The sequence below is a fragment of the Sebastes umbrosus genome, chromosome 17, assembly GCF_015220745.1.
Source record: "Sebastes umbrosus isolate fSebUmb1 chromosome 17, fSebUmb1.pri, whole genome shotgun sequence".
In the NCBI taxonomy this organism is placed as follows: domain Eukaryota; kingdom Metazoa; phylum Chordata; class Actinopteri; order Perciformes; family Sebastidae; genus Sebastes; species Sebastes umbrosus.
Genome location: NC_051285.1, coordinates 26,029,958 through 26,057,503, shown reverse-complemented (window position 1 = coordinate 26,057,503; position 27,546 = coordinate 26,029,958). Strand labels below are relative to the sequence as shown.

Sequence of the window (27,546 nt, the reverse complement as noted above, 5' to 3'; positions counted from 1 at the left end):
ATTGTTCTTTCACCAATAAACCAATAATGGAAGAGAAGTGTATTAAGCTGCATTAGTGGTTTGATAAGTTCCTGTGTATGTTTTGATACATCTTGACACATTTTTTGTCATGACTCCATACCTGTAACCGTTGGGACCTAATATTGATAGTGCAGGATGAAAGAAGTTAAAAGGAACAGCGTGTAGGATTTGGCGACATCTAGTGGTGTGGTTGCAGATTGCAACCAACTGGTTACCCCTCCGCTCACTCCTCCCTTTCCAAGACTGCAGTAACGTGAGGCGCCGAATGCAAAACCGCGAAAATGCCGTTCGCCTCACTCAGACGGTATTGCCCTCTCTCTAGAGCCAGTGTTTGGTTTGTCCGTTGTGGGCTACCGTAGAATGTTCATGGCGGGAAACAACACGGACTGCGTAAAGAGGACCCGCTCCCAATGTAGATATCAAGGACTCATTTTAAGCTCATTCATTATATTCCATTTCTGCTACTAGATCCCCTGAAATGCTACACACTGTTCCTTTAATACTAATGGATACTAATATTATTTGTCTTACTTGATTTGAGGGAAAATCATGCTTTAAGTTTTGGAACTACATTTCCCATAATGCTCTGGCATGTAAACAGGAAGTATCATGTTGCCATGGAGACAGTTAGTTAGCTGCGATCTGCAGCAAGAGCCCCGTTTTGTTTTTTTTCTTGCATATTTGTTTACATTTTGGAAAATTGGCACCATTGAAAGTATGCAGTATTAGCTTTTAGCAGTTCCTGTTTGCAGTGTACCGATAGATTTACAGACAACTATCGCTGGATTACTGATTCTCAGACAAGTTTTGGAGTTATGAGAAGGTTTTTTTCCCTCTATTTTATGGATTTAGGGACATCTATCTGCAATGGACATTGGAGACAACGATAACCTCGAGAAATGTAAGTCACACCAAATGTAAAAATGATGACTAAGTGTATAACGTCTGTGTAAGTGTAAATCAACCGGACTTCTACCCTCCCCAAAAGTAACCGTAATTCAAGATCAATTCAAAACTTCTATTTCCTGAGAAAGCTCTGACACACAGAGCTGAGACGAGGCCACCACACAATCTGTTCAGTTTGGCGACATAGCATCTCTACTTCTGCCTGATCCAAGCCCTACTCTTTGTCACAGCTCTCAAAAAGCTCTTTGAAACACCGTCACTCATCATTCACTCTCTAAACGACCACCAGGACTCTGTACAGCAGCAGTTATTGTAAAGCTATCTGCCGCGACAGAGGTGCCATGCTATTTATGGTAAAGTATCTGTGACATACTTGAAGTTGCAGTTTATGTCGGACACTCTCCAGACGTTCTGTGTGTCGAAGCCCATCCTCTTGACCTCCATTTCCATTCGCTGACGCACGTGATCGCCTGCACACACAGAGAGGGAAAGACGAAGGAAATTATTTTAGGTATATCAACATTTTAACAAAATAAAAAACCCCAGAGGCCTAATTGTTCTTAAACAATTGTGTTAAGTTCAGTCTTGTGTGTTGACCTGGGCGACAGAGATGAACGTGCTGGTCTTCATCGTCGGCGTTGCCTCCCAGACACCAGGCATGATAGGCAAGGGCGAACAGGTCCTCCAGCCGGGACGGGTGAGCTATGGCCCGGTTCAGACGCTTGACCCACTCCTGGCATTGCTTGAACGTTGCAAAGTGGCATCTGTGGAGAACCCAACGTGAAGATTAGAAAGATGAGACAAACAACAAAATATCTCGTTACAACTTCATGCATTAGGGACCGAGAGAAAAAACAGAAAAACTAATTTCTTCAGATGTTCAGTTATTTTCCAGCCTTAAAACAGGAGTAACAATTTGGCTGCTTAATGATGAGGAACCAAGACGCCGCCGGCACATATGCTGCTGAGAATCTGAAGGCTCCACTGGTTTTGATCTTTACAGATGTGCATGAACACATGAGAATTTCAGTCTGCTGTGAAATAAAAACAGGTCTCGGACTTTTTTACTTGAAACAGTTTCACATAATGTGTATTTGCCATCTGTCTGATCTTGGTAAATGACTATGTAGCAATCAAAAATGAAGTTAAATCACCAAACAAAACAACTCCAAATGCTAAACAGCATACCTTTTAAAATATCTTAACTTTTAATATCTTTTAAAAGAAATCTAAATAACAATAAATATGATGTCCATCCGAATTATCGTTATTTTATTCAGTCTTCAATACAACATATTATAAAAAATAATAATATGTTTAATTTAAGGCTGTTAATCTATTTGAATATTTAATTGCGATGAATCGCATGATTGTCCATAGTTAATCGTGATTAATTACACATTTTTTATCTGTTCAAAATGTACCTTAAAGGGAGATCTGTCAAGTATTTAATACTCTTATCAACATGGGAATGGACAAATATGCTGCTTTATGCAAATGTATATATATATATTTATTATTGGAAATCAATTAACAACACAAAACAATAACAAATATTGTCCAGAAACTCTCACAGGTACAACATTATTAGTTAACGTTTCATAGTTGTTAACAGTAAAATAACAATTAACTAAGTTTAATTAACTATCAATTTACCATTTATAAATGATTGTTATTATAAAGTGTTACTGAATTATATCACTTTATTAGAGCTATAAGCCTGTAACCTAATTAGTTAAGTATAGTAGTGTGTAGTGTTTATACATTGCCTCCTCACGGCCAGACTGAAACTATTGTATTATTCATTCGAATGCGTACCAGACCACAGCACTGTTGTTAATAACAGCATCAATCTGCCTGCGGGGTTAATATGACGTGTTGAGTGTGTGTGTGAGCTGCTCTCCTTACCTGACAACTTTGGAGTCTTTGCAGATGATGTGCAGCTGGAACATATCTCTGCTCTCCACGTTGTCTATCAGCCTGAGAGGCACCTGTAGGGGGAGACAGAGCGCATGCGTGATGAGCCTGATGGCCCCGCCGTCAGAGCAGACAGTACATCTGCAAAGAGGTTACCACCCTCTGGTCCTGGCTAGAATAGACAGAGTACAGCTTTATTAGCTCACTGTGGAGGAGAAGAAAGCTGCTGCAGTGCTTTAACTTTTTTTTTTTCTCTCGACCTCTGTTATGATACCAAACAAGAACTATAAACAGGTTTGTCTATTGTGCTTTCTAAGCTTTGAAGTTATCCTGTGGATTTGTGGTGTTAACGAAGGCGCTGCTAAGATTTGCAAAAATCGCCCACGCAACTTCCCCTTTGGTCAAACCTCAATGCAACAGCACTTTGTTCACCGTGTATGAATGAGAAAATACTATTTTAGGTCTTATAGCACCTTTTTTTTTACTAAGTCTCAAGGTCAGCCAACACACCGCACCACAAAGATTTTTCTCCTTTCACAGACAATTACAATAAATCCAGTGTTAACACTGAGTTTATATTTAATTACAATTTGTCCTCGGCGCACCGTAATCGTTTAAAATGAAGAGGAGCTGTTTGTTGGTGCTCCAAATGGCATCCGCATAATTTCACAGACCGTAAGGAAACAACCAGTCAGAGCCGAGCTGGAGCCTTGCCGTCTCTGAGCAGCTGTCAATCACTCGCAAACTCCGATCAAACGGTCAAACTAGGCAGCGCTGATCAAATATGAATCAATATTCTGTTACTGTAAATATTCTTCCTATAAAATGTTTTCACAAACATCTTGTCGTGTGCTGTTTAGCTGTAAAATGAGAAAGTTTGTGATCCGGCAGCCATGTGGAGATCAGTTGAGGAAATACTAAGCACCACCCACCAGTCAGAGCAAACTCTCATTTTAAAGCTAAACATTACACTACAATATTAATAAATATTAATGCGTATTTGATCAGCGCTGCCTAGTTTGACAGTTCGGACAGCTGCCGCCGTTGAATGAACAGCCAATAGGAACGCTCTCTCTCTGAAATGACCAATTTGACCAAATGGTCAAAGTCTCCCGTCACGGGCTGAATTTTCTAAAGCCGAAAACAGATCCGAAAACAGATCCAGAAGTCTATCAGAACACTTTCTCTCAGAACACTTGAATTACAATATGCTAAAAGGTTATTATGCCCAATGCAGCCAAAATATTCTGCCTACTGCCGCTTTAAGCTGTCTAGACAGTGGCAGAGGGTGGTGTTTTATCATATGGTACTCACAGATATCTCAGTGTCCACACCTGGGTAGGTCTAAAACACAGTGACACCATGGAGCACACACACAGAGAGAGAGGGAGGGAGGGAGGGAGGGAGGGAGGGAGGGAAGACACAAGACAGGAGGAAATGGAAAAACTATTAAACCAAAAACATCCAGGAGACAAAAAGGAAATGAAGAGTTAAAAGGAAAGAAAACATCAAAGAGGTTGGGAAAAAAAGGACAATAACTGATTGCGCTACTTGCAGCACATGACCGAGCCAAATGGAAATCATGGAGAGAAAGACAAACATGGACGGGAGCAAAGGGCAAGAAAACAGCTTAGAAGTAGGGTGATGAGTTGTGAAGGGGGTGGGAGAGAGGCTTGTTGGCATTCATACAGAGTTCATCTGTGCTGCCGGGGTCAAGGTAGGACTCTGGATAGCAGTTCGATAGGGACTGTTAGCTGCCGACTCTCCTCTGCTAAAGTAAGTCAAGGTGAAGAGGCGTCCTGAACATCCCGGTGATCGGACCTCACCTCCTCCTCCTCCTTTTCAAATCTTTGTCATCTTTTCCATAAGCTGAATCCTTCTGGAAAAGATGACTATGGATTTGGAAAGGAGGAGGAATTTCGCTGCCAGTGAACGCAAACAATTGGCCCGTTTGTGTTTGAGCAAGGTCTGACGTCAGCAGGAGCGAGCCGGTGGACATCAGTGCCAGTGGGGGCCGGGCCTTTGGAGCCTAGATGTCACATTAAAGCTCTCCTGCCTGGAGATCAAGGGGGGCCGCCAATCCTAGTACAAACAACTTCATGCCAACTAAGCTGGGATATGACCAAAACCGCTTTACGGGTACTCCATGTACAGTAAAATACTTGTAATTTTTTATTTGCCCGGTTAGCGCAATTATGTGTTTATAAAATTTATATGAGGGGAAGGGGAAAAGCCAACAGTATGTGCGTCCAAACTAGCCTCCTCTCTCCTGCTATTGGCTTCTGTAGTGGCATGGCATGACAGCAGTAGAGATCACAGACGCTCGTGCCATTTGGACAGAAGTGAAATTTTGTGGTTCTTCTTCTGTGTGTTTATTGTCTGGGACGTGCACTTACGTTGATGACAGAGTCCTTGAACTTGATGTGGAGCCTGTAGTTAGAAATGGCAATGACGGCTTCGTCGGCACAGCCAAGATATTCCACCCCTTCCCCCTGAAGAACTGCGAATGGCACCTGTAGAGACACAAAACACACCAGATTGTTGAGGTTGTAGCAGCAAAAACACGACACCAACACCAGTTTATTATCTTTATTATGTCTACAGGGAGTATAAATCATAACATCCACGTTTTCTCTCTGTGTTCTCCGAGCCTAGGAGTCTACAGCCATTGCTAACTGCTCTTGGAGGGCGTACTTAGGCATAGCAATGCTTTGAGCTAAATGCCAACATGTTGATGTTTAGCAGGCATAATGTTTAACATGTTCATCATCTTAGTTGAGCATGTTGGCATGAGTAACATTTACGTATTTAGTATTAACCCAAAGTTAAGGGATAATCAAAAATTATTACAATTCATTCTGAGGGAGAATAATCAACCAACATCACCCCACAAAGAGACCGACATTGCTATCCCTCCAGCCACACTGCTAGAATTGCACAAAAAAAGAAATTAAAAAAGGTGCAATGTGTAACATGTAGTCACCTGCTCCAAACAAATAGGGGTCAGCATTTCACCTCTACTACTGGGTCCATACAATCTAAATTTACAGTCATCAGAATATGTAAAATTCAACCAAACTACTGAAAGTACGAGAGGCGGTCAAATTAATTAACACTGCTATCTTATAATATTCACTCCCATGTTGATAAGAGTATTAAATACTTGACAAATCTCCCTTTAAGGTACATTCAGAACAGATAAAAAAAATGTGCGATTAATTTGCAATTAATGCAATTAATTATGGACAATCATGTGATTATCGCAATTAAATATTTTAATTGACTGACAGCCCTAAAAATCACATAACACTGTAACCTCATCCTGTAATAATGTTATATTATAAACTAAAATTCTGGCCAAATCTTACACATTACACCTTTAACTAGTCAACAAATTAGCCTCGAAATGCTTGGTCAGATTCTTAGTCATGTTTACTTCTTTGATTAGATATATTCTGAATTTTAAAAAACATAATTTTGCTAATTTAAGACTGCATTTTATTCAGGCAAAGATCCTGATCAGGAGCTGCTTGGGATTGAGACATTATTAAACCACTGCATTTGAGAAGTCTGCCTTTTTTTTTTTAAACAGAAAAAAGGTTTTGAGGAACAAGCTGTTTCTATGCCTGAAAGGGAAGTATCTAATGTATCATTCTGGTATCGTTACAGAAACTCAAGTATCATATTGGCGCTGGTATTGACATTTATCGAACAATACTCCGCACTAAACAAAATCAACAAGCAACAAGTTTGTGCTCGCACTCTCCTATAAAGATAAAGATAAACTCATAATGATTGTGGAAAGAGTGACATTACAGATATGACAAAAAGGGGCGATGTGGGGGGGAACAATGTGCATGTGTAGCTGTCCAATTAGCACATAGTAGTTTTACAGAAGGACCTTTGTGAGCGCAGAGGGCTTGTTGGTGAGCCTGAATGAGCAGGCAGACAAGAGGCAGGGCTAGACCGTCTGCACCAGAGCTGACGGTACAGTGAGGGATCCCAGAACTGTCCATTAACATTCCTACTTGTACCCATTTCATTACAGCCAAGCCAAGCCCAGGCTTTGGCTGCAACGAGACCCAAACATTAAGATAATTGGTTCCCAACTGAGGTAAATAGTAAACATTCGTCATTTCGCTCTGAGGCAGGGCATTAGCTTTAAAAGCCGACCGCAAGGAAACACACAGCTACAGTTGCCAACTTTTGAAAGACGTCTCAATTCATATGGAGATGGAGGCGTCCACTAAATGTGACTGTACTGTTTATTGGAGCTGCATCTCCAAGGGATTTAAAAATGATTTCAGTGAACTGTGAGACCCTTTATGACTGCAGTTGATTAGGAGGTTTAAAGCTATAACATTATAAATCATTTTCAGTCCACTTGCATAAAACATTCCTTCTGGCTGACGTGAAACAGTAAAGTGAGTCGGGAGATATATTACAGCTCGGACATTATTCTCTCCCATCTGACAAATTGAGGGTTGTGTTACGCCCATTCATTCCTCGTTTACATAACCTCTTCACACTTGAGTTTCTCTGAGTCATCACTTCAGTGCGATCACCTGCATGCACTGATGTTAGTTCTGGCTGCATTAACATAACCGTAGTCATTGGGGACTGCGGATTGGGACCCAAGTCTCGTTGTTTAGTTGCTGGTAGTGAGGACAACAGTGTTGCTTGGAGACAACATTACCTCATCCTGCATTAGCATGCAATGCTGAGTCACGGAGAGGAGGACCCGCTGGTGCATGCTAAAAAGAGGACATGCAGCGGGGCAGATGGGGGATTATGGTAAAATGTCAGAAAATCAGGCTTACTTGAAATAACATTAGCCAACGCGGTTAAAAGCACAGCCTTAGTTAGTGCACAGGGGGCACACGAGCTGGACGTGACTGACCCAGAATGACAGGTCGACATCTACTAAAAAAAACATACATATAATAGATCCAAAATAAAACTATTCTTGTCTTTTTAAAAGGAATATTGTCGATTGGCAAGGTGTCAAAAGCTGTTGACGACTGTTGGTCCAGAGAAAAAAAAACAATCAATCCCCTGACATTTATCACTGCACCTGCTGTTGCTCATCTCTAGCTGAAAATGTGTGTGTGAGCCGGGACAGGAAGCATGAGGGAAAGAGCACAGCTTAACCTGGGAAATGGAGCACGTAGTACTCTGCACTCAGACACCAACAGAGCCAAATATAGGCATAGGCCTCCTGGCACTCTGCACCGGGACTTCTAAAAAGTGGAATATCTAAATTTTCGACAGTCAAATTATGCATGCGTTTAGAAATGTTTCACTTCTGCGACTCAACCAGCTTTAAAGTGACAGGCGTACAAACACAGCTGGCACCCAAACAAAGCTGAAAACTATGAAGTTGTTCACTGTGTCAGAAGAAAAGCTGTAGATACAGTTTTACTATATAAAAAAGGAGAGAAAATTATGCATGCTTTTAGAAATGTTTCAACTCTGTAACTCAACCAGCTTCAAAGTGACAGGCGCACAAACGCAGCTGAAAACTATGAAGTCGTTCAATGTGTCAGAAAAAAGCTGCAGATACAGTTTTACTATATAAAAAAGGAGAGAAACCCTAATGTAAAGCATTTTGGCTTTCTTCAAGAGTCACGGGACGTGGCCAATTTGCATTAAAGCGGCAATAGGCAGAATGTTTTTGGCATCATTGGGCAAAAGTTCCATAATAACGTTTCAGCATATTGTAATTCAAGTGTTCTGAGAGAAAACTAGACTTCTGCACCTCCTCATGACTCTGTTTTCAGGCTTTAGAAAATCTATCCCGTGACGGGAGACTTTGACCAATCACAGGTCATTTCAGAGAGAGAGAGAGCGTTCCTATTGGCTGTTCATTCAACGGAGGCAGCTGTCAATCACTCGCAAACTCCGATCAAACAGTCAAACTAGGCAGCGCTTATCAAATATGAATTCATATTCTGTTACTCTAATGCATATTACTAGCGTGAATGTTTTCAGAAACTGTAAAATGAGGCTCAACTGATCTCAACATGTGGGTCGGGTCACAAACTTTCTCATTTTACAGCTAAACAGTACACTACAAGATGTTTGTGAAAACATTTGAGGCGAGAAATAGGCATTACAGTTACAGAATATTGATTCATATTTGGTCAGCGCTGCCTAGTTTGACAGCTGCTCAGAGACGGCAAGGCTTCAGCTCGGCTCTGATTGGTTGTTTTGCTCTGGTCTGTGAAATCTTGCAGATGCCATTAGGAGCACAGCAGGAGACACCGGGGACACCTGAGGGCACCGAGGCACATGATTTTTTTAAACTCATATTTGCTCTAATTCTACCCACTGCAGCTTTAAATATTGCCTCAACAGCAGAAGTAATGGCTGAAATGAGAATGTGCAGCTAGCTACTGAATCTGTGTGCTGCTATGTTGTGGTAGAGAGACCTACCATGTCCTGCTGAGAGTGCCATAGTTAACATGCTGTACAGACCGGGCGCTGCATTGAACAAGCTGTGCTCCAAAAGTAGGTGCATGAGTCACCAGCAGTCAGCAAGTGCAGCAGAAGATACTGTGTCACGTTTCCCTCTATGAAGCCCTCAGCAGCAGAAATATTTAAGAGAGAGAGAGAGAGAGAGAGAGGGAGAGGGAGAGAGAGAGGGAGAGAGAGAGAGAGAGAGAGAGAGAGAGAGAGAGAGAGAGAGAGAGAGAGAGAGAGAGAGAGAGAGAGAGAGAGCGAGAGAGAGAGAGAGAGAGAGAGAGAGGGAGGGAGAGAGAGAGAGAGAGAGAGCAGAAAGACCCGTGAATAACACTCTCTGACTTGCGAGTCGTGACTTCCGGTTCAAGCAGCCTGCCTGTGAGGACATGCACGTGTGCACGCACACACACACACAAATGCAAGCATGCACCACGGCTTGCACGCACACAGGAGGGAAGGCAGCAGGGTATTAAATACGGTGGGTTAGGGAATGCCTGTAAGAGACATCAGCTGTCAGAGAAACTATCATGGGATCGCCTGCACACAAAGCAAAAACATAAAAGCAGAGATACAATGAGGAACTGCATGTGTGAATGCAGGGGGAGGGGAGGCGAAGTAGAAGAAAATGTTGCAAGGCAACTAAAATGAGAGCATTACTTTGAACGGAAACAGGCTGGCTCCTCAGATTAAGATACAGCCTCAGAAACTTTGTTAGACTCTTCTCACGTCGCTAAGCAGGAAATAAAGAAATTTACCGGGACCTTTGACCCACATAGCCCTTTGGCGCACTGCCCCACACTTTTGAACAGGTTGATACTTCCTGCAGTTCATTGTAACCCAAGTGGAAACGGGCTTCAGTTGAAAACCATAAAAACAGAAACAACAGATACTGACCCCACGCTGGGCAAATCCACAGTCCACCTATCCTTTGTCCAGTTCTCCAGACACATAATGCTCAGCTCCATTAACCACCAGACAGCCAAAGCGCACAAACTCAACACCACGGAGGGCACAACACAAGTTGTCCGTCACAGTTTTTGCTACTGGCGTCTTCACTGTAGAATAGACTTACAAATCCCTCTCACTTCAGTGACCTAAATGCTTTTTAGCTGCCCTGTTCTTTATCCTCTGCAGTGACTTCTACGTAACAGTGGAGGATACAGCCGTGCAACGGACACAGACACTTAGAAGTCAAATCTTGTCATTAAAAGGAACTGACAGAGTTTTGTCCAATTCAATGTAAGTATTATTTTAGATGAGTTTACTTTCATAAAACAAAAACTATAAAATAATGGTTTCAACTTGACACTGAGCCAATAATAGTGTTGATAATGTTTATGGTCAGCTAATGCACTTTGAATGAAGGACATTTATGTGTATGACGTATGTGTGACGTAGACGAACCCATGTAGCATTCTGTCATTACTGTTGTCAGTGTGATGTAACCACTACTACAACTACAGGGAGGTGCAAATCACACCTTCCTCAGTCCTTTCATACTGTTCACATAAACCTGTCAACATTTTCAACTTCCTGCTTTCAAATCATTCCTTCTGTTCTTGTTAAAGGGACAGTGTGTAGGATTTGGCGGCATATAGCAGTGTGGTTGCAGATTGCAACCAACTGAGTATCCCTCCGCTCACTCCTCCCTTTCCAAGACCGCTGTAACGTGAGCTGTCGAGTGCAAAACTGTGGTAACGCCGTTCGCCTCGCTCAGAGCCCATCCTTACCAAAATAACACTACTTTAGGAGCAACGGAAGTCAGATGGCGGCACCACGTTTTTTTCACTCTGTGGCTCACGTTAGCACACTCTAGAGACAGTGTTTGGTTTGTCCGTTCTGGCAGAGCAACACAGTGTGTCTGCTAATAGATCCAACAAAATGATACACACTGTTCCCATTGAGGGCCTTGAATAAATACATGCCTTATTTTAATATGGTAGACTAATTCAGAAACTCTTTTCTAAATAAATTCTGAGGAAAATGTTTTTCTTTTAGAAGTATGCTTCCTTATCTGTAGAGAGCGTGGGCAGCGGTTGCATTCACATGCAAATATTTTGTTATCTGCCAAGTTGCCTAATTGATTTTTTCCTGTGCTCAACACTGATAAAGGATGGCAGAGCAATGACAAAATAGATTGCTCTTCTAGGCCAGTGTCATCATCTCTCCTTCAGTGTCTGGCCTCAAGCCTGCTGAGTGGTGACTCTTGCAGTAATATCCTGGCAATCTACACAGTGGTGTAGAGCTAAAGCTTCATCAGGGTGTTTCAGAGGAACGCTCTGGTGACACGCCAGGAGCCGGGATTGAGGATGAGGTCATAATCTGGAAGTGCGACACTTGGTCTTTTCACCAGCTCCTGGTTGTCCACACGACAGACATGTCGGAGCAGACGGGACTGTCAAGGGTTGATGAAAACTGTTCAGCTCACCTGAAGGCTTTCATCCTCCTTCACCAGCTCCTTCTGGGGGAACAGGTCCTTGGCCTTGATATACTCCAGACTGGGAGGCCCTTCTTCACCCTGTCAGACACAAACACAACGCAGGGATGGTCAGACAATTACCGCTGTCATCATTTAGGTCGACACAGCAGGTTGAAACACCACATACAGATACATATAATAAAAGGCACACCGTCAAACCCCTGGACCAAAACAGTTTAACTATAGCAAGAACAGTGGAATGGCCATCGCGAACGAAAATACAAATCTTCCCTAAAATCAAACCCAAAGTTAATATTGTCAGTGTTCTCGTATTGAGCACTTATCAAGGTGGTTAGCCTTTGATGTAAGGTGCATGGCATGCCAGGTGGACTTTCACAATCCCCGCCAGCTCACTCACAGACATCACGTAGGAGATTAAATATTGACTAAGAGTTCCAAAACCCCCTTTAAATAGGGAGCACATGACCTTGTGTTAGGTCAATGAGGCAAGCTATTTTTAAATGATTACCACTCGATCCTAAAAAGCATTTTTCCCCTGATTGATTAATGGTGAAGGAATAATGCACCTTTCACATATTTTTATTCTGTTTGCATTGGCGCTGTGCAGGTAGTCGTTGCATTAGCAAATGATAGACAGAAGGGCACCGGATGCCAAAAAGCCGTAGACTTTGTGACTGGGTGTTACAGTCTTGTGCAAACAAAGATACTAGGACTTAGTAAAGTATTTCACACACATGACTAGTTTTTCATGAGTCATCAGACACTTACATTGACTTCTTACAGAGTTTAAACAATTCCTTGCTAGGGTCACTTTTGATACCCAATAACCAAATGTTTCTATGACCGTGTAGGACAATCGTGTAAACTAATTAGGGCAGTCAAAGTTAACGCGATAATAACACGATAACACAAATTGGTTTTAACTCCACTATTTTCTTTAACGCATTAATGCAACTTGCGATTTTTAGGTTGTAGCAAAGCTAGAGTAAAGATACTGGCATCATATGAAACTACAAAACCTAAGGAATCCATTGGTACCAACCATGTCATACAAGCCTGCTGGGTTGGAGGCTAAATAACACTCCAAAACTTACGCTAAATTTTGGCGAGGAAAAACTGCCATGGCCATTTTCAAAAGGGGTCCCTTGACCTCTGACCTCAAGATATGTGAATGAAAATGGGTTCTATGGGTACCCACGAGTCTCCTCTTTATAGACATGCCCAATTTATGCTAATCCCATGCAGTTTTACTAGACAAATCTCCCTTTAAGGTACATTTTGAACAGATAAAAAAAATGTGTAAATAATTTGTGATCAATCGTGATTAACTATGGACAATCATACAATTAATCGTGATTTAATTTTGTAAATCGATTGACAGCCCTAAATCTAATTCAATGGTACATTCCGAAGGTTGCTGAAGAATGAAACATCCAAACGCAGTCTTATCAGGTGCACACCTGTTATAATGGATGGTTGGCTAAAATTAGACTGCAGCACCTCAAGAAGCAGCAGAGGTGAGAACGAGAGAGGAATAAGAGGGCAGTCGACCCTGTCCTTGCAGCATAAGAGTGCCAGTGCTCCTTTCAGATTGAGCAAGCAGTTGTAAGTTTCTCACATAATAGCAAATATACACATAAAGTTGCATTTACATATTAACTAGTATCCCAATTTTGAGTCTTAGCCAGCCTCTTTCTTGTCATTTTTGCAGGGACTGAGTTACCTCAGCGGTTGAGGATGAACCCAGTTTGGTTTCTGGCTGCCCATACACTGCTTCTAATACTACTCTGCTGGATTTGGCTTCACCATCTGAGTACGACCGTATGTCGATGCTGTTCCTTAATGAAAACACCAATGAGCGTCCTGAAGAGGGACCAGAGGGAGGCAGAATGTACTGTAGTACTACTGAATCAGGTTGGTCTCTGGCTAATAAAAAAAAGACATGTGTCCGAGCCAGGCCAAAAAGCACAGCAAAATGTCATATTATAGCAGAAAAGCCGTTGATGTTCTCACCATGCAGACCTCCTGCTATGTTTACAATCATTTCACCTGTCAACCAAAGGTCCAAGCCAGTGATTAAACCACATGACAGCATACCACCCATTGGGCTTTCTGGTAACAGATGGAGTTAGTGCTCCTACAGTGACAACCTCTCCTCTACAAGTCACCAACTTGTCACTGAGATCACCATCTGATTTCAAAGTCATAGAGATCATAGGCATAGCATAGAATAGACAGAGCACAATTTACCAGCTTCTGTGACATGACAGCTTTGTTGACAGAGGACAAACAGTCTATTGCTGCCTATATAGGCTGAGCATACAGACAATCTATAGGCTCAGCAATAAGGGGATAGCTTATTGCTGACATGACGTGCACACGTTTGAATGTGAGGGAGGGGTACTGTTCTTCAAAAATGGGTCAGCAACTACTAATTACAATCATAAAATGTTGACAAATGAATGGGTTCAAATTACCAAGATACATTCACCTTCCTACTGCAATCAAGTCAAACAATAATTCTTGTTTTAGCCATAGACTGTATATAAGAAGTGGACATAATCACCCTGAATCACTGCAAAACTTTCCCCAATTCGCGGGTTCCCTTCTAGACAATAATGTTTTTTTGCAACCAGAAGTGAAACGAGGGGGTGGAGCTAAGTACAACCGAACGCTGAATAAGACATTTCTAGGTGACCAGAATGTTAAAATGAACCTTTATGAACTGAAAACACATTTTGACTGATATTGCAATGCGATATGATTTGCAAATATTAGAGGGAACGATTATTTTTACATAATTATTCTCATTTTCATTGAAAAAGATATTTAAATGACCCTAACCCTAACCCATACCCTGCTTTATGGTCTATTTGACTCTAAATGGGACCATAATTTACTAAATGAACATCATGCTGAATTGAAAAAGACTTGAAACTAGTGATTGAGACCATAAACTCATGTTTACAATGTTTACTGAGGTAATAAATCAAGTGAGAAGTAGGCTCATTTTCTCATAGACTTCTATACAATCAGACTTCTTTTTGCAACCAGAGGAGTCGCCCCCTGCTGGCTATTAGAGAGAAGGCAAGTTTCAGGCACTTCCGCATTGGCCTCACTTTTCAGACCCGAAGGTTGCCCACTGGTTTTAGCCAACTGAAGAAGTCAAGAAGTAATACAAGTTGAGCTGGAATAATTAACTGATTATCTTTATTAGTAACTATTTTGATAACTCATTGATTGTAAAAAGCAAGGAATTTGAAAAGGCCACCTTGGGCTCTGGCAAAATATAGAAAAACATTTTTCACTATTTTCTGACATTTTTATAGTTAAAACCAATAAGGAGGAAACTAATCGGCAGATTTATATAGAGATATTAGTACAGGTCTTAGTCCTCAGCTGGAGAATCCTTTGCTGCTGCTGACTTTGTATTGAAGGCAGGTGTGAGACGTCTCTGTGTGGGAGAGATTAATGGGATAAGTCACTACACAGAGCCAGTCTACCTGCTACTTCTACACCATAAATTGTAGTAAATGGCAGTGCTGATGGCAGCCATGGAGGTGGGTGTCAAGGCTGTGCCAAACTGAGATGTCTACACTCCTTAAAAGATGCTCCAATGTTAAGTGCTTTCTGGTATTACTGTGGGCTCCATTTCCTCTAAATGATGCCTTTATGTTCATGCTAATGCTGTGTTTCCATTTCCACGTAAGACCCACTCAAGGTGAAGATGAGGTGGAAGCTTCTTTTCGAGCATAATGCTGCAATCAATGTCACCAGAATGAGAGAATTTGGAAAACCTCCTGTTTTTTCCTACTTGGGAGCGTTCACAGATTATTGAAAAGATGGTTAGCCCAACTACTAATCTTGTAGTTATACCAGATAAATAGCCTAAATTAGCTGCTTTTGTTGCGTATTTGTAGCAGTTCCTAAAAAAGGGTAAGCAGCTACGAACAGTCTACATCTCCTTTTAAATGAGCTAATTCGGTTGGATTAACCAACCATTTATTTACACTTTGTAGTTCTTCACCAATTTGGAAATATCATTGATGTCAGAAATTCCCATCATCTCTGACTCGGAGTTACAACTCGAAGGATTATGTTTTTTATGTATATCTATTTTTGTGTACAGAAACATACAAATATTATTTCTGTTTACATAAATCAAACTTTATGATGTTATAGATTTTAGCTGATGGAGAGAAATACATCTCATATGCCACAAGTCGAAGGCTTATGTTAATGCTATTTTTGGATGCTCCTGTAATTACGGTCTAAATTACGTGAATGCGGCAAAACAAGAACAAAGCTACTGAGCATTTCACCAAATCTCACAGTAAAATACTGCATTTATAACTCAAACTGCGGTGTCTGTCTGAGACACACATACTCCAGTCGTACTAAGAGCTTCACTTTCAGACGGCTAGACTTGTCAGAACTCCTTCAAATCCCTTTGCAATGCAACCCCACTAATCTCCTGACCTTTGACCTGAGTCAGCCTTCGGCATCAGACTGATGAAGCAGCTGCGTATCATCAATTTGACTCATTTTCACCTGAGAACGGGCGGGCCATGACAGTGGCCATCAGTCAGAGGCATCCTGCGAGGGTCGGGCCATTACAGGTTGATCTCACACACACTGTTGCTGGGCAGTCTGAACCACCAGTCTGCCACCCAGGCACAGATTTCTCTGCCTTTTTTTTTTTTATAGGGAATTAAGTTTACTGTGGCGTGCCAGACAGCCATCATAAATTACTGGAGAAGTTATCGCTATAGAACCGCCCCCTTAGAAATTCAATGTAAATCAGTTTGAGTGGAACGTTCAATCTTTACACACACGGGTCCTACGTCAATAATCCATCCACTCCCTTAGATCCTATATGTCTTGTGCTGCACTACCATGTAGATACTTGGCACCGTTTACTCAATTCTCTTATGGAGCAGCCCTGACATTGCACTCCTCTGAGAGGCCTGCTGGAACACAGTGTACTTTAAAAGGAAAAAAAAACTGCTGACTAAAAGTTGCGTGGTTGTTGTGTTGCTCCATAAATCCTTGACAAAGGCTATAAACACAGACGGGCTTGTACGGATGCACTGGTGCTAAACATACTTTACAAACATTAGAATGAAGATGTTGCACTTCTGATTGTTTACCTGACAAGTTATTATGGCAGTTAAAAGAGACAAGAGCTGAATTAAAGCACAGACATCAGTGGAGCAGTGTTTGGAGGAAGACTTGTAGCAACTGAAACCTCTCCTGCAGATAACCTTTGATATTTATAAAGTCCCTTCGCGTGGCAGACAACACTTGATCAAGACAGGCCTCTTATATTTACATAGATACACAAACAGTGAGGCACTGTTTTCAGATTTTTCGGTCCATTGCAGTGTGACCACAACCAGACAATCAGCTTACAGAAGATTAAAGGAAAAGAGAAATTCTCTCACTTCCAACCGACTCACAAAGATGGAGCACAGCTTGTCCTGTGCCCAACACGTTTTTGCTTCGTCACTGCTGTGAGCCTGCGCACCCTCCCCCACCTTTGTCCACCCAGCAATCAAAAAGCCGGAGCTGACAGGCATGCGCACATTAAACACATACGCCATGCAAATATTAATGTCCGTGTATAACACATGTAATGCCTTGATGACATGCATTGCCGTAACAGTGATGGTATCAGCCAGCTGCTGACTAGACAGCACCGATTAGCAGGTTAATAGTGTGTGTGTGTGGAGGTAAGAACGTGCAGGCCTCATTTTTGAAGGTTTTAATTGTCTGGAGAAAGCAAGTGTGAAAAACTGTCTTCCAGAGATTTCTGCTTGTGAGTGAATGGGAAAATAACAACACAAAGGTAGAATAAGTAGAGAAAGACACGCAGGCACAGTCTTCATGAATAAGTGTCTGGTTGCCATGGATACAACAACCTCTTTTTAGAGTCTCTTTCTCTCTAAAGCTTTTGGAAACAATTTGCTGTACTCGCCAGATTATTTACTTAATCTGACTGGGGCTTTGTCCTAGAGTTGTGCAGATTAGAGAACCACTACATGATGCAGAGGTGACCTCTTAAATATGTGGGGGAACAAGTACTTATGTGTCTGCTATTAAGTGTCGAGTTATTTGCTGTTTTGGACATATCAAATGAGGCAAACACAGCTTGGCACATCACCTGAAATGTGAAGAATGACCTCAAATCAGGTGTTACTGTAGGTAGTAAGAAAAGGACGGATGAATGAAACGGAGGATGCAATGACGAGGCAGAATGAGAAGCAGCAAATAAGACTCGTTTTGAGCTGTGTTGGGCAGTGCAGCCTAAATAGTAGGTCAAGATCAAAGATGGCAGAGTATGACATTGACAAATCTTTTCAAAAGCACTTTTCTTTCCCCCCGTCCTCTCTCAGACTAGTTAATATTTCATAGACCACCATGTTCTAAATGATCCCTCCCATTTTAGTCTTGGGCCGTACTCAAAGAGCTGAGGAAACTAGGCAGGGGCACTATTTTCGATAAGGAAGCAGAATTCATCTGAAACATACGAAGTTGGAGTAACACTCTGTAGCACACGGAGTGAGCAGATCTTTCTCCCTAGGCATGTTTAAGGGCGCTTCCACAACCCAACGTTTAGACCGTTTTAATCCAACTCTGGTGCGGTTCGTTCGGGCAGTTGTCCAGTAATCGTAATCCGCTGCAAACCGAAACCACTGGTCCGAAATTGCTTGCGAGAGGGGGTCTTGGACTGTTTCCAAGCAAACCAAAACACAGGCAGCTGGACACAGGTAAACGACAGGTTAACATGAATGGGAGTGGACCGACCTGGATTTCTGCAGCTTGCTTGACATCTGGGCCAAAGATAACATACAGAATACGGTAAATAAAGTCCACAAAAATAGTGATTTTTATAAAGTCACTCGAGATAAACTGGAGGTGAAGGGATTCATGCGCACAGTATATCAGTAAAAGTCAAAGTGCAAAAACTTCGACAGCAATATATAAAAGTTTGCGAATCCCTGCATAGAAGTGGCAGCCCTCGAGACGAAAAAGATAAATTTGCTCCTTAGTACACGCCCCTCAGCAAATTACTGTTTTTATTTGGTCCGCTTTAATGTGTGCACTGTGAAACCGAACCAAACTAAATAGAAAACAAACCAAAAGTATCAATTTCACTCAGACTAGATTCGATTCGGACTAGCCAAACGGACTACGGCTTGTGAAAGCGCCCTAACATACTGGTTCCTCTTTAAGAAAAAACACAAGGTAACATATAGCAAATGTAATTAACTGGTTGACAATATAGGACTTCTCAAAACATTAGCATGAGCAGCAAAACAAACGAACAATCGAAGAAAATGTTTCATTGAAAAAACAAATTTAAACTGGATTATAATTCACAAGATAACAGACAGTGAAAAGAGAAAGACTTTATCTATGTGCAGGTAAAGTACCATAGACTGTATATAAAGATGGACGATGTGACAGATCCTCAAAAGTGAAGCCAAAACATCTTGATCGCCCCCTGGTGGCCGGCTGCAGTACAGGTCATGAAGCAGATGGGACATGGTCCAAACGTAGGTGCTTACGTAGCAGCTAGGTGGCTCATGCTAGCAGGCTGCAGCCGTGCTCACGTATCCCGGATATTTTGGCTTCACTTTTGTACAGTGGGGGGAAGTGGAGACGCGTCGCTCATCTATATACAGTCTATGGTAAGTACAGATAAATATTTTAGGCATTAGATACTGAGGAGAAAATAAATTACCATTCTGCTATTATATGTTATTATTATTATTATGCTCCGTCTCATATTGTTGCACTTTGTCCTCTATCAGGACGCTGTGGTCATATCTTCCTCAGTGTCAAAACACATTGACTGTGTCACATACAGCACTGTGTAGTTCTTAGCAGTATTACTGCCTTGGTGTCAGGCAGAGTGGTAATACCCAGTAACCAGACCCATCACAGGTACCAAGGGTGCAAGAAGGTATATAGCCTAAAGCACACCCCCCAAAAAAGCTTTTGGCTGTACTTACACTCTTGATTCATTTAGCTAGTGGATATAATAGAATCTGAGTCATGGAAAAATCTTAACCAATTCAATTAGGCTTTTTATAGTTCCATTTGGTGCAGACAACATATCGCAGAGGGAGATAAACATGATATATTGGAGATAGAGGGAACCGTAACTGAAGATGATTTTTTTTTTCCATAGTTGGATCACAACAATGGCCTGACGATGAAAACTCAGCACAACACTGCAGCCCTCTTCCACAGGAGAAGACTGACAGAGCTGTGATCCACATAAGTCACAGAGGACTAGGATACTAAATTATACAGATACTGACGCAGACGAGGAACTGCCGACTCAGCTGCACCACAGATATATTAAAAGCGAGATCATAAATTGTGTAATGCCTGACCATGTCTGGTCACAAAGGAACGAGGGGAGGAACCAGCGGCGACGCTCTTCCTGATCCACCCGATAACTGTTCGACCAACACTTTCTCTGGAAGGAACGGTGATGGAAATTAAAGTGGAGCTTTCTCAATGTTAATACTGATTGTTGAAAATGTTGTGATGTTAGCATCACATTGGGCAATGCTAAAATGCTAAACTGCAAAAAATCCTTCAATGTTGTCTAGATACAGTAAATCTGACCTGTACAACACAGCACAAGACACTGTTTATAATGGTTTTGTATCATTTTAACTGATTTCCATTTACTTTTACTACTGCCTATTGCTATTAATTATCATTTTCAGCCATGCCAGCAGCATGGCTCTGTGGATGGCAATGTCAGACTGTTGGCCACTCGGTCTGTCCACCACTTGAAATATCTCAACGACTATTGGATGGATTGCCATGAAACTTTTAAAGACATTCATGGTCCCCAAAGGATGAATCCTACTGACTCCAGGGATCCCCTGACTTTTCATCTAGCTTCACCAGCAGGTCAAAGTCCCTTATCCAGTGAAATATCTCAACAGATTGATTGACACTAAGGCTGTCTTGTCAAAGTTAACACAATAATAACGTGTTGACGCAAATTTGTTTCAACGGCAAGAATTTCTTCAACGCATTAATGCAACTTTAGGTAGAGTGAAGATATTGGCGTCATATATCCCATAAACTTAAGGAATCCATTGGTACCAACCATGTCATACTAGCTTGTCGAGAAGAAGGTTAAATAACGCTCCAAACTTACGCTATATTTTGGTAATTCTGGCCATTTTCAAAGGGGTCCCTTGACCTCTGACCTCCAGATATGTGAATGTAAATGGGTTCTATGGGTACCCACGAGTCTCCCCTTTACAGACATGCCCACTTTATGATAATCACATGCAGTTTTGGGGCAAGTCATAGTCAAGTCAGCACACTGACACACTGACAGCTGTTGTTGCCTGTTGGGCTGCAGTTTGCCATGTTATGATTTGAGCATATTGTTTTATGCTAAATGCGGTACCTGTGAGGGTTTCTGGACAATATTTGTCATTGATTTGTGTTGTTAATTGATTTCCAATAATAAATATATACATGCATTTGCATAAAGCAAGTATATTTGTTTTGAACACACACAAAAATGGGTGATTAATCGGGATTAACTATGGACAATCATGCGATTAATCGCGGTCAAATATTTGAATTGATTGACAGCCCTATTTGGCACACAATGTTGCATAGACATTTATAGTTGCCAGACGATGAATCATAGCTTAATGACTTTTGTGACTTTTTCTCTAGCCTCCCACTGAGGATGAGATTTATGTTTTTGAGTGAAATGTTACAACAACTACTGGATGGATTGCTGTTATATTTGGTACGCACATTTATGTCCCCCTCAGGATGAATTGTAATGACTTTGGTGGTCCCTTAACTTTCCATCTGGTGCATTCAGCAGGGGAACAATTTAAATATGTCAAATACTTGTTTATGACAAAATACCTGCTAAAATCAATAATATTTCCCCATCATCATCAGCTGTGCTGTCGGAGCATATGACAATAAAAGCCTTGGATATATAATATTCGCGGGCAAGTCTTGTGCATTTCCATGTCTTTATTCATCACGCCCCTGGTGTGTAAAGGCCTTAAATCTTGTTATAAAATGTATAGCTTACATTACTGGTATCTATGTACCTAATGACTACCTAATATGGATGGGTATTTCTTACTATAAAACAATCATCACCCAGTTACCAGATGCAGATCTGTCAGCCTTAGAAAATTCCTGCAATACTAAATATATGAATGAGACACATATCTGTGATGTTTTGACCGAGTTTGGGAAGTCCAATACTATATTTAGAGCACTAATATCAATATGGGATGGCTGGCGGGTGAAAGTGAAAGAATTTTGTGTTTAGTTTAAAAGGGACTTGCTCAAAGTTAATAATAGGCCGATTAAGCAAGCACTTAATAGGCCCAGACAGTGGACTGTGGACATCACTGAAAGGTCGGAGGTTAACTTGTGAATCATCAGCTAATTTAGGCCCAGGGACTGGAGGGTAAAACCACTCTGAGTTGTTCCTTAATCATCAACCTTTACACCACTGTGTCTCAAGATGCAAACTAAGAGAAACACCTGCTCTACATCCGTCATTGTCCTATATCCCCTGTACATCCTAATACCACAAAGAGCTCAGTGCAGGTCCTCCACTGCAGTGAACATACTTCAAGGCTGCAACGGTACACTGCACAATGTGCTCGCTCTCAGCAGCACACACATTTTACACATCTTACACCCTCTCTCCTCCCTGCCAATCAACATACCGGCAGCTCAAGGCCCTCTACAAGAGAGCTGTGTGGCGAGAGTAATAAAGTAGCTTTTCATCATCACACGCATGAGAAGACACAGAGGTAATTCAATTATTTGTATGTGGAGTGTGAAGGGAGTGTGGGTTTCTCGCTAATAACTGCAGCGCTCACGTGTCGACCAACACCGCCGCCCCCCAACCCCCCTCCCATCCCCCACCGATTGGCCAGCAGGCACACACAAGCAGGCGAGTTAGGTAAGGGAGGGGTTGTAATACACACCCATCACAAACCAGACTCACAAACAAAAACAAAATAAAAGCCTACTGGACTTACAAAGCAGTTGAGCATGGAGCAGGACACCCTTCCTGCGAAGCTCATGTCGAGGAGAGGCAGGGCTGTGCCTGAATGACACACAGCCTATAGAGCAGCAGCACCACCAGAGCACGAGGAGCCGGCATAACCATTCTTCTCCCAGCCGGAGCCTGTCCACCCCTCGTCCGCTCAGAACCCCTCTGCCTGCTGCCCCTCTCCTCCTCCCCCAAAACACCTTTTCCCCCCCTTCTCAAGAGTTGCTGTGTGCCAACACGCCAGTCCGGGCTCTCATTCAGGAACCCACCCCACCCCCCCCACCACCGCCACCACTCCCAGAGTGGGGAGAGAGAGCACGCCGGTGCCTGAAGACAGCCCCTGTTGCGTTGCTGAAAGAGGGAGGATAGTCCATAAAGATACAAACAAGAACAGCGGTCCACGCGATCAGCTGACTTAGAGGAGAAAGTGATGAAATCACTGCAGATGTGCCATCTGAAATGTAGCGAATGGATGGGGGGAAACTGCTAGAAGAGAGAGCAGGAGAGAAAGAAAGACAGAGGGAACTGCCTGATGCTAAGCTCCACCCTCTGCATGCGCATCTACCTCTCTCTCTCTCACACAAATTCACATGCTCACATTTCTCCCCTTGTCTCCCTCTCATCCCTTACTCCTCCCCCCTATCCCTCCTTGTTCACCCTTCACCGACATCTCCTCATAAATATGCTTCTCCCCCAGCAACAAGGCGGTAAAGCCCATAGTGTGCCGCTGGCAACCAGAAGATGCTCCGACTGCCATGCATGCACCATATGATCAACCGCAGTATTCTGTGGCTCAAGCGCACGCGCTGTATGCTAATAGCCGCGTGCACGGGCTGTGCTGAACACAAAACACAACCTGAAGCAAACTCATACACACAGACGGAGAGCAGAGAGACACCCCATCCAGCGGTTGGACAGTGTCCCGTCGCAAAACCGTTGCATTGGCAGCAATTGATCTAGTGCAGGAGGAAAATAGAGGACAGAGGAGGGAGGGTGTATGCGGAGATCTCCAGTGACACAGCATTCTACAGACTAATTCTCCCCTCACCTGTCTCCTGAGTGTCTTCTTGGCACTGTCCTACCAGAGTGCAGTGCACCTTTGCAGTGGACAGTGCAGCACCTTACTGTGCTTAAAATCAGGGAAGGTCACTTGATGTAAAGGGTGTATGATGCAGTGTCCATTATTCTACAGGGGGGACACACACAGCCCTTCCCCCTCTTACCCCAACCTCCTCCTCCCTGGCGGAGTCGTGACAGCCACTTGCCTTCAGCTGTATGACCCCACATTATGTAACGCGTATAACGTAGTACACGCAGCATAGGCTGGATGCACAACGCCGCACTATTAAAACAGGATTCATTTTACAGGAGGGTGGTGCTGTAATGTAATTTTGACATGGTGAAGCCTCGTTTTAACGGGATGAATTGTCATAGGGGACGCGGTAATTGTAATGGTTTATTGTAGTTAAGTGTAATCCATGTAAAGAAACCATCCGAACCAAGGTATATTTTTCAACTTGACCCCAGTTAAAAGGTCTGACAATTCAAATCTAGCTCCAAGAGACACGTTTCACTTTTTAGAGGAACCTGCTGCCATTCATCAGTCTCCACGACTGCCAGCGATCTTTCAATGTCATTTAAGTCTGTAGGGAGCAAGGCGACCTGATATTGAAGCATTGGAGGATGGGGGGGTTGCACACATTTACCTACGCCTGGATACTGGACACTGCTTGACAGCCAATATTTAAGCAAGGACAGAAATAAAAGTCCATTGGAGAGCTGTTATACTGGTTGTAGGCAGATGTAGGTACGCAAGCAGCATATTTGCCCACTCCCACGTAAATAAGAGTATTAAAGGTCCCATATTGTAAAAAATGAAATTTTCAGGTCTTTTATATTATAAAGCAGTTTTATGTGCTTTATAAATATTGTTAAACTATCGAAACACTCAATATATGGAGAAATACAAACAACCCGTATTCAGAAATTGTGCATTTGAAACAAGCTGTTTCTGTCCATTTGTGATGTCACAAATATATAATATTTAGACCACTACACGGTTTTAAACGTGAATATTCTAAATGTGTCCTTGTTTATTTCCTGTTGCAGTGTATTTAAATAACATCAGCTGACAGGAAGTAAACATTGACCCAAGCTGTTGCCTAGCAACGCAATTCCATTACAATTCCATTACAATTCCATTGAAATGCACTAAAACAGAGTGTTTCAGACAGATGTGCATACAGGTATATTCAGGCACACATTATGAGGAAAATAAATGTTTTTTTTTAACATTACAGCATGTAAACATGTTCTGGTAGAGACACAAAATACAAGTATGAACCTGAAAATAAGAACAATATGGGACCTTTAAATCCTTGACAAATCTCCCTTTACAGTACATTATGAACAAATACAAAATGTGTGATTAATCGCAATTCAATATTTTAATTAATTGACAGCACTCATATAAGTACAACTAATGTTACCACTTTTGTGTTTCTACAGTATAATCTGTCCACAGGGTAATTTATACAGAAGAAAGGATTTGGATTAAATTACAGCCATCAGCAAGATGTAAAACCTATACTTTCTTCTGCAGTGCATGCAGTTAAAAAAATGACGTCAATACTGAATTTACAGACAATTCAAGTTTCTGCTGGATTAAAAATCCAGATACCATAGTAACAAACACAGGACATCCCCTGATAAAAAAATAATCCAGTATGGATAAATGTTACAAATCGCATATCACAAGGGTGTTATATAACAGCAAGACATGTAGCATGTCATTAAACCTCACGGGGTCAGCAGATTTTCCCTGCACATCCATCAGCTGCTGCTCTGAATGCAGTATCTACTGCTGCAGGTCTTCCGCTATTGTCATTGAAAACTGAAACTAGTTTTAACCACATCTGTTTTTTATTCACATTATAGATGCACTAAGTTTGTTTGACCAAAAGATAAAAAGGAAGTGTATCTCTTATTCTGCTTCAGTTTTAGAAATCAAGCAGAACATACAACTGTCCAGTGTGAAAATTAGCAAATTCTATAACATCGATCAATACATCGCACTCAGAATAATTACTCATTTCTATTGTATAAAACACACTCACATTGGGTTTTCAACAAAAAAAATGGCCATTAAATGCTGATTTTATTGATCCAAATTCACAAATGTCATCATCTTTTTAATACTTAGTCTAAATGATCTTTAAACTTTTAATCTTTAGTATAGCGATATATTAGAAGGGAGTGCCTTATGCTGCAGGAGGCATGACGTATTGCACTCATGTGCAGTTTGACTTCCATCTCATCAGGTAAATGGACTCTATATAAAATGCACTTCCACAAATCAAGCAGAACCTTACAGAGAATCACTTGCACGTCACATGGTAACCCCGTGACTCACTCGTTACATTTATTATCCCGTAGCGAAATGAAGAAGTGAAATAAAGCATTATGCACTGACTGCACTTAAGCCCCAACATTCCAGCTTTATAAAAAGAGCCATGTGTTGTGTTTTAAGTGCACAAATGCTTTCGAGAGCTGACATAGTGAGTAAGAGGCAGAAGAATGAACGCTGTTGAAGCTATGCCAGCATCTCTGTCCCGTGATGTGTGACAGAAAATCACTCAGCGGCACCACAGTCTGAAATGTTTATTTCTTTGGCAAAATCCCAATGATGAAGACTTCTCATATCCTGTACAAGTGCAACCTCATCACGTTTGGAAGTGTGGAGGGTTTTCCCTTAATGAGATTAGGGAGACTATAAAAAGAAGATTTTTGAACAGGGATTCTCAAAGTGGGGTCCGTGGCAGTGGCAGGGTGTCTGCGAAATAATTTGCTAATAAGTATAAAATTGTGCTGTGTCATTAGAAAGTCCATATCTACAGATGGGGACCATTTGCACCAATAAAACAAGCATATTGTATCCATTACTCCTGCCTAAGTTAGCTTTGGGCCGATAGAAGCTCTGATGTGATTGTGACACACAGCGATGAGTTCATTATTTTTAAATTGAAGCACTTACTGAAAGTCAGCTTTAGACTGGAGAGTTTAAATGTCTGGATTTATTAGGACTATGCCAGTCTTGCTACTGTTTATTTTCTGAAAGATATTAGGATCAATTACTTGAAATGTAAGATAAATACTGTCAAGTTGAATCCAAATGCAATTTGAATAAAATCCCCCCCTGTTTAAAAGGTATATCAGTGGTATTAACATTCAATAACATTGCAAATTCCCCTTCTGCGGGACTAATAAAGGATTATCTCAACTTATTTGACATGATTCAAATTGAAATATGTTTCTGTTTATCACTATGAAACATGTCTGAAGTAAATAGGTTGAAGAGTTTTAGAATACAAATAGTTCCAATGGCATCCAAGGTCAGGGCAGGTCCAAAAAATGATGTAAATTCCCATACAACAAAACTACATTATGACATACATAGGAGGTTGGGGTGGTGGATGGTTAAATAAATACAAGACTTTCACCCAGGAGACTGCTGTTTGTGTCCCGTATAAAACTAAAAGTCAACGTTCACTTATTTTCATTTAAGTACGTAGCTTAATAACGTAATAAACAGTGATCGTAAGCCAAATCATGATGTTTTTACCAAACCTAATCAAGTAGCTTTGTTGCGTTTTTTTAGGGCTGTCAAAGTTAAAGCGATAACGCGTTAACGCAAATTCATTTTAACGCCACTAAT

General features: G+C 41.7%; 1 protein-coding gene and 1 long non-coding RNA gene across 7 annotated transcripts in view; one reads left to right on the top strand and one right to left on the bottom strand.

Moving 5' to 3' along the window:
• Positions 1-27,546, bottom strand: part of mtmr4 (myotubularin related protein 4) — a 63,512-nt gene that overhangs the window by 13,237 nt on the left and 22,729 nt on the right. For 3 of the 6 annotated variants that reach the window (XM_037747820.1, XM_037747818.1, XM_037747819.1), the window contains exons 3-8: positions 11,735-11,824; positions 5,241-5,357; positions 4,159-4,188; positions 2,836-2,918; positions 1,525-1,691; positions 1,301-1,397 (exon numbers count right to left, since the gene is read on the bottom strand). In XM_037747820.1, coding sequence (XP_037603748.1) covers positions 1,301-1,397; positions 1,525-1,691; positions 2,836-2,918; positions 4,159-4,188; positions 5,241-5,357; positions 11,735-11,824 — 584 coding nt within the window. Of the gene's footprint in view, positions 1-1,300; positions 1,398-1,524; positions 1,692-2,835; positions 2,919-4,158; positions 4,189-5,240; positions 5,358-11,734; positions 11,825-22,818; positions 23,101-27,546 lie in introns of those variants that run through there. The other 3 variants (XM_037747821.1, XM_037747816.1, XM_037747817.1) reach the window with 3 other exon arrangements.
• Positions 795-13,711, top strand: LOC119475291. The gene is made up of 4 exons (XR_005203753.1): positions 795-922; positions 10,441-10,545; positions 13,160-13,351; positions 13,458-13,711. It is a non-coding gene; the product is annotated as an uncharacterized LOC119475291 (long non-coding RNA).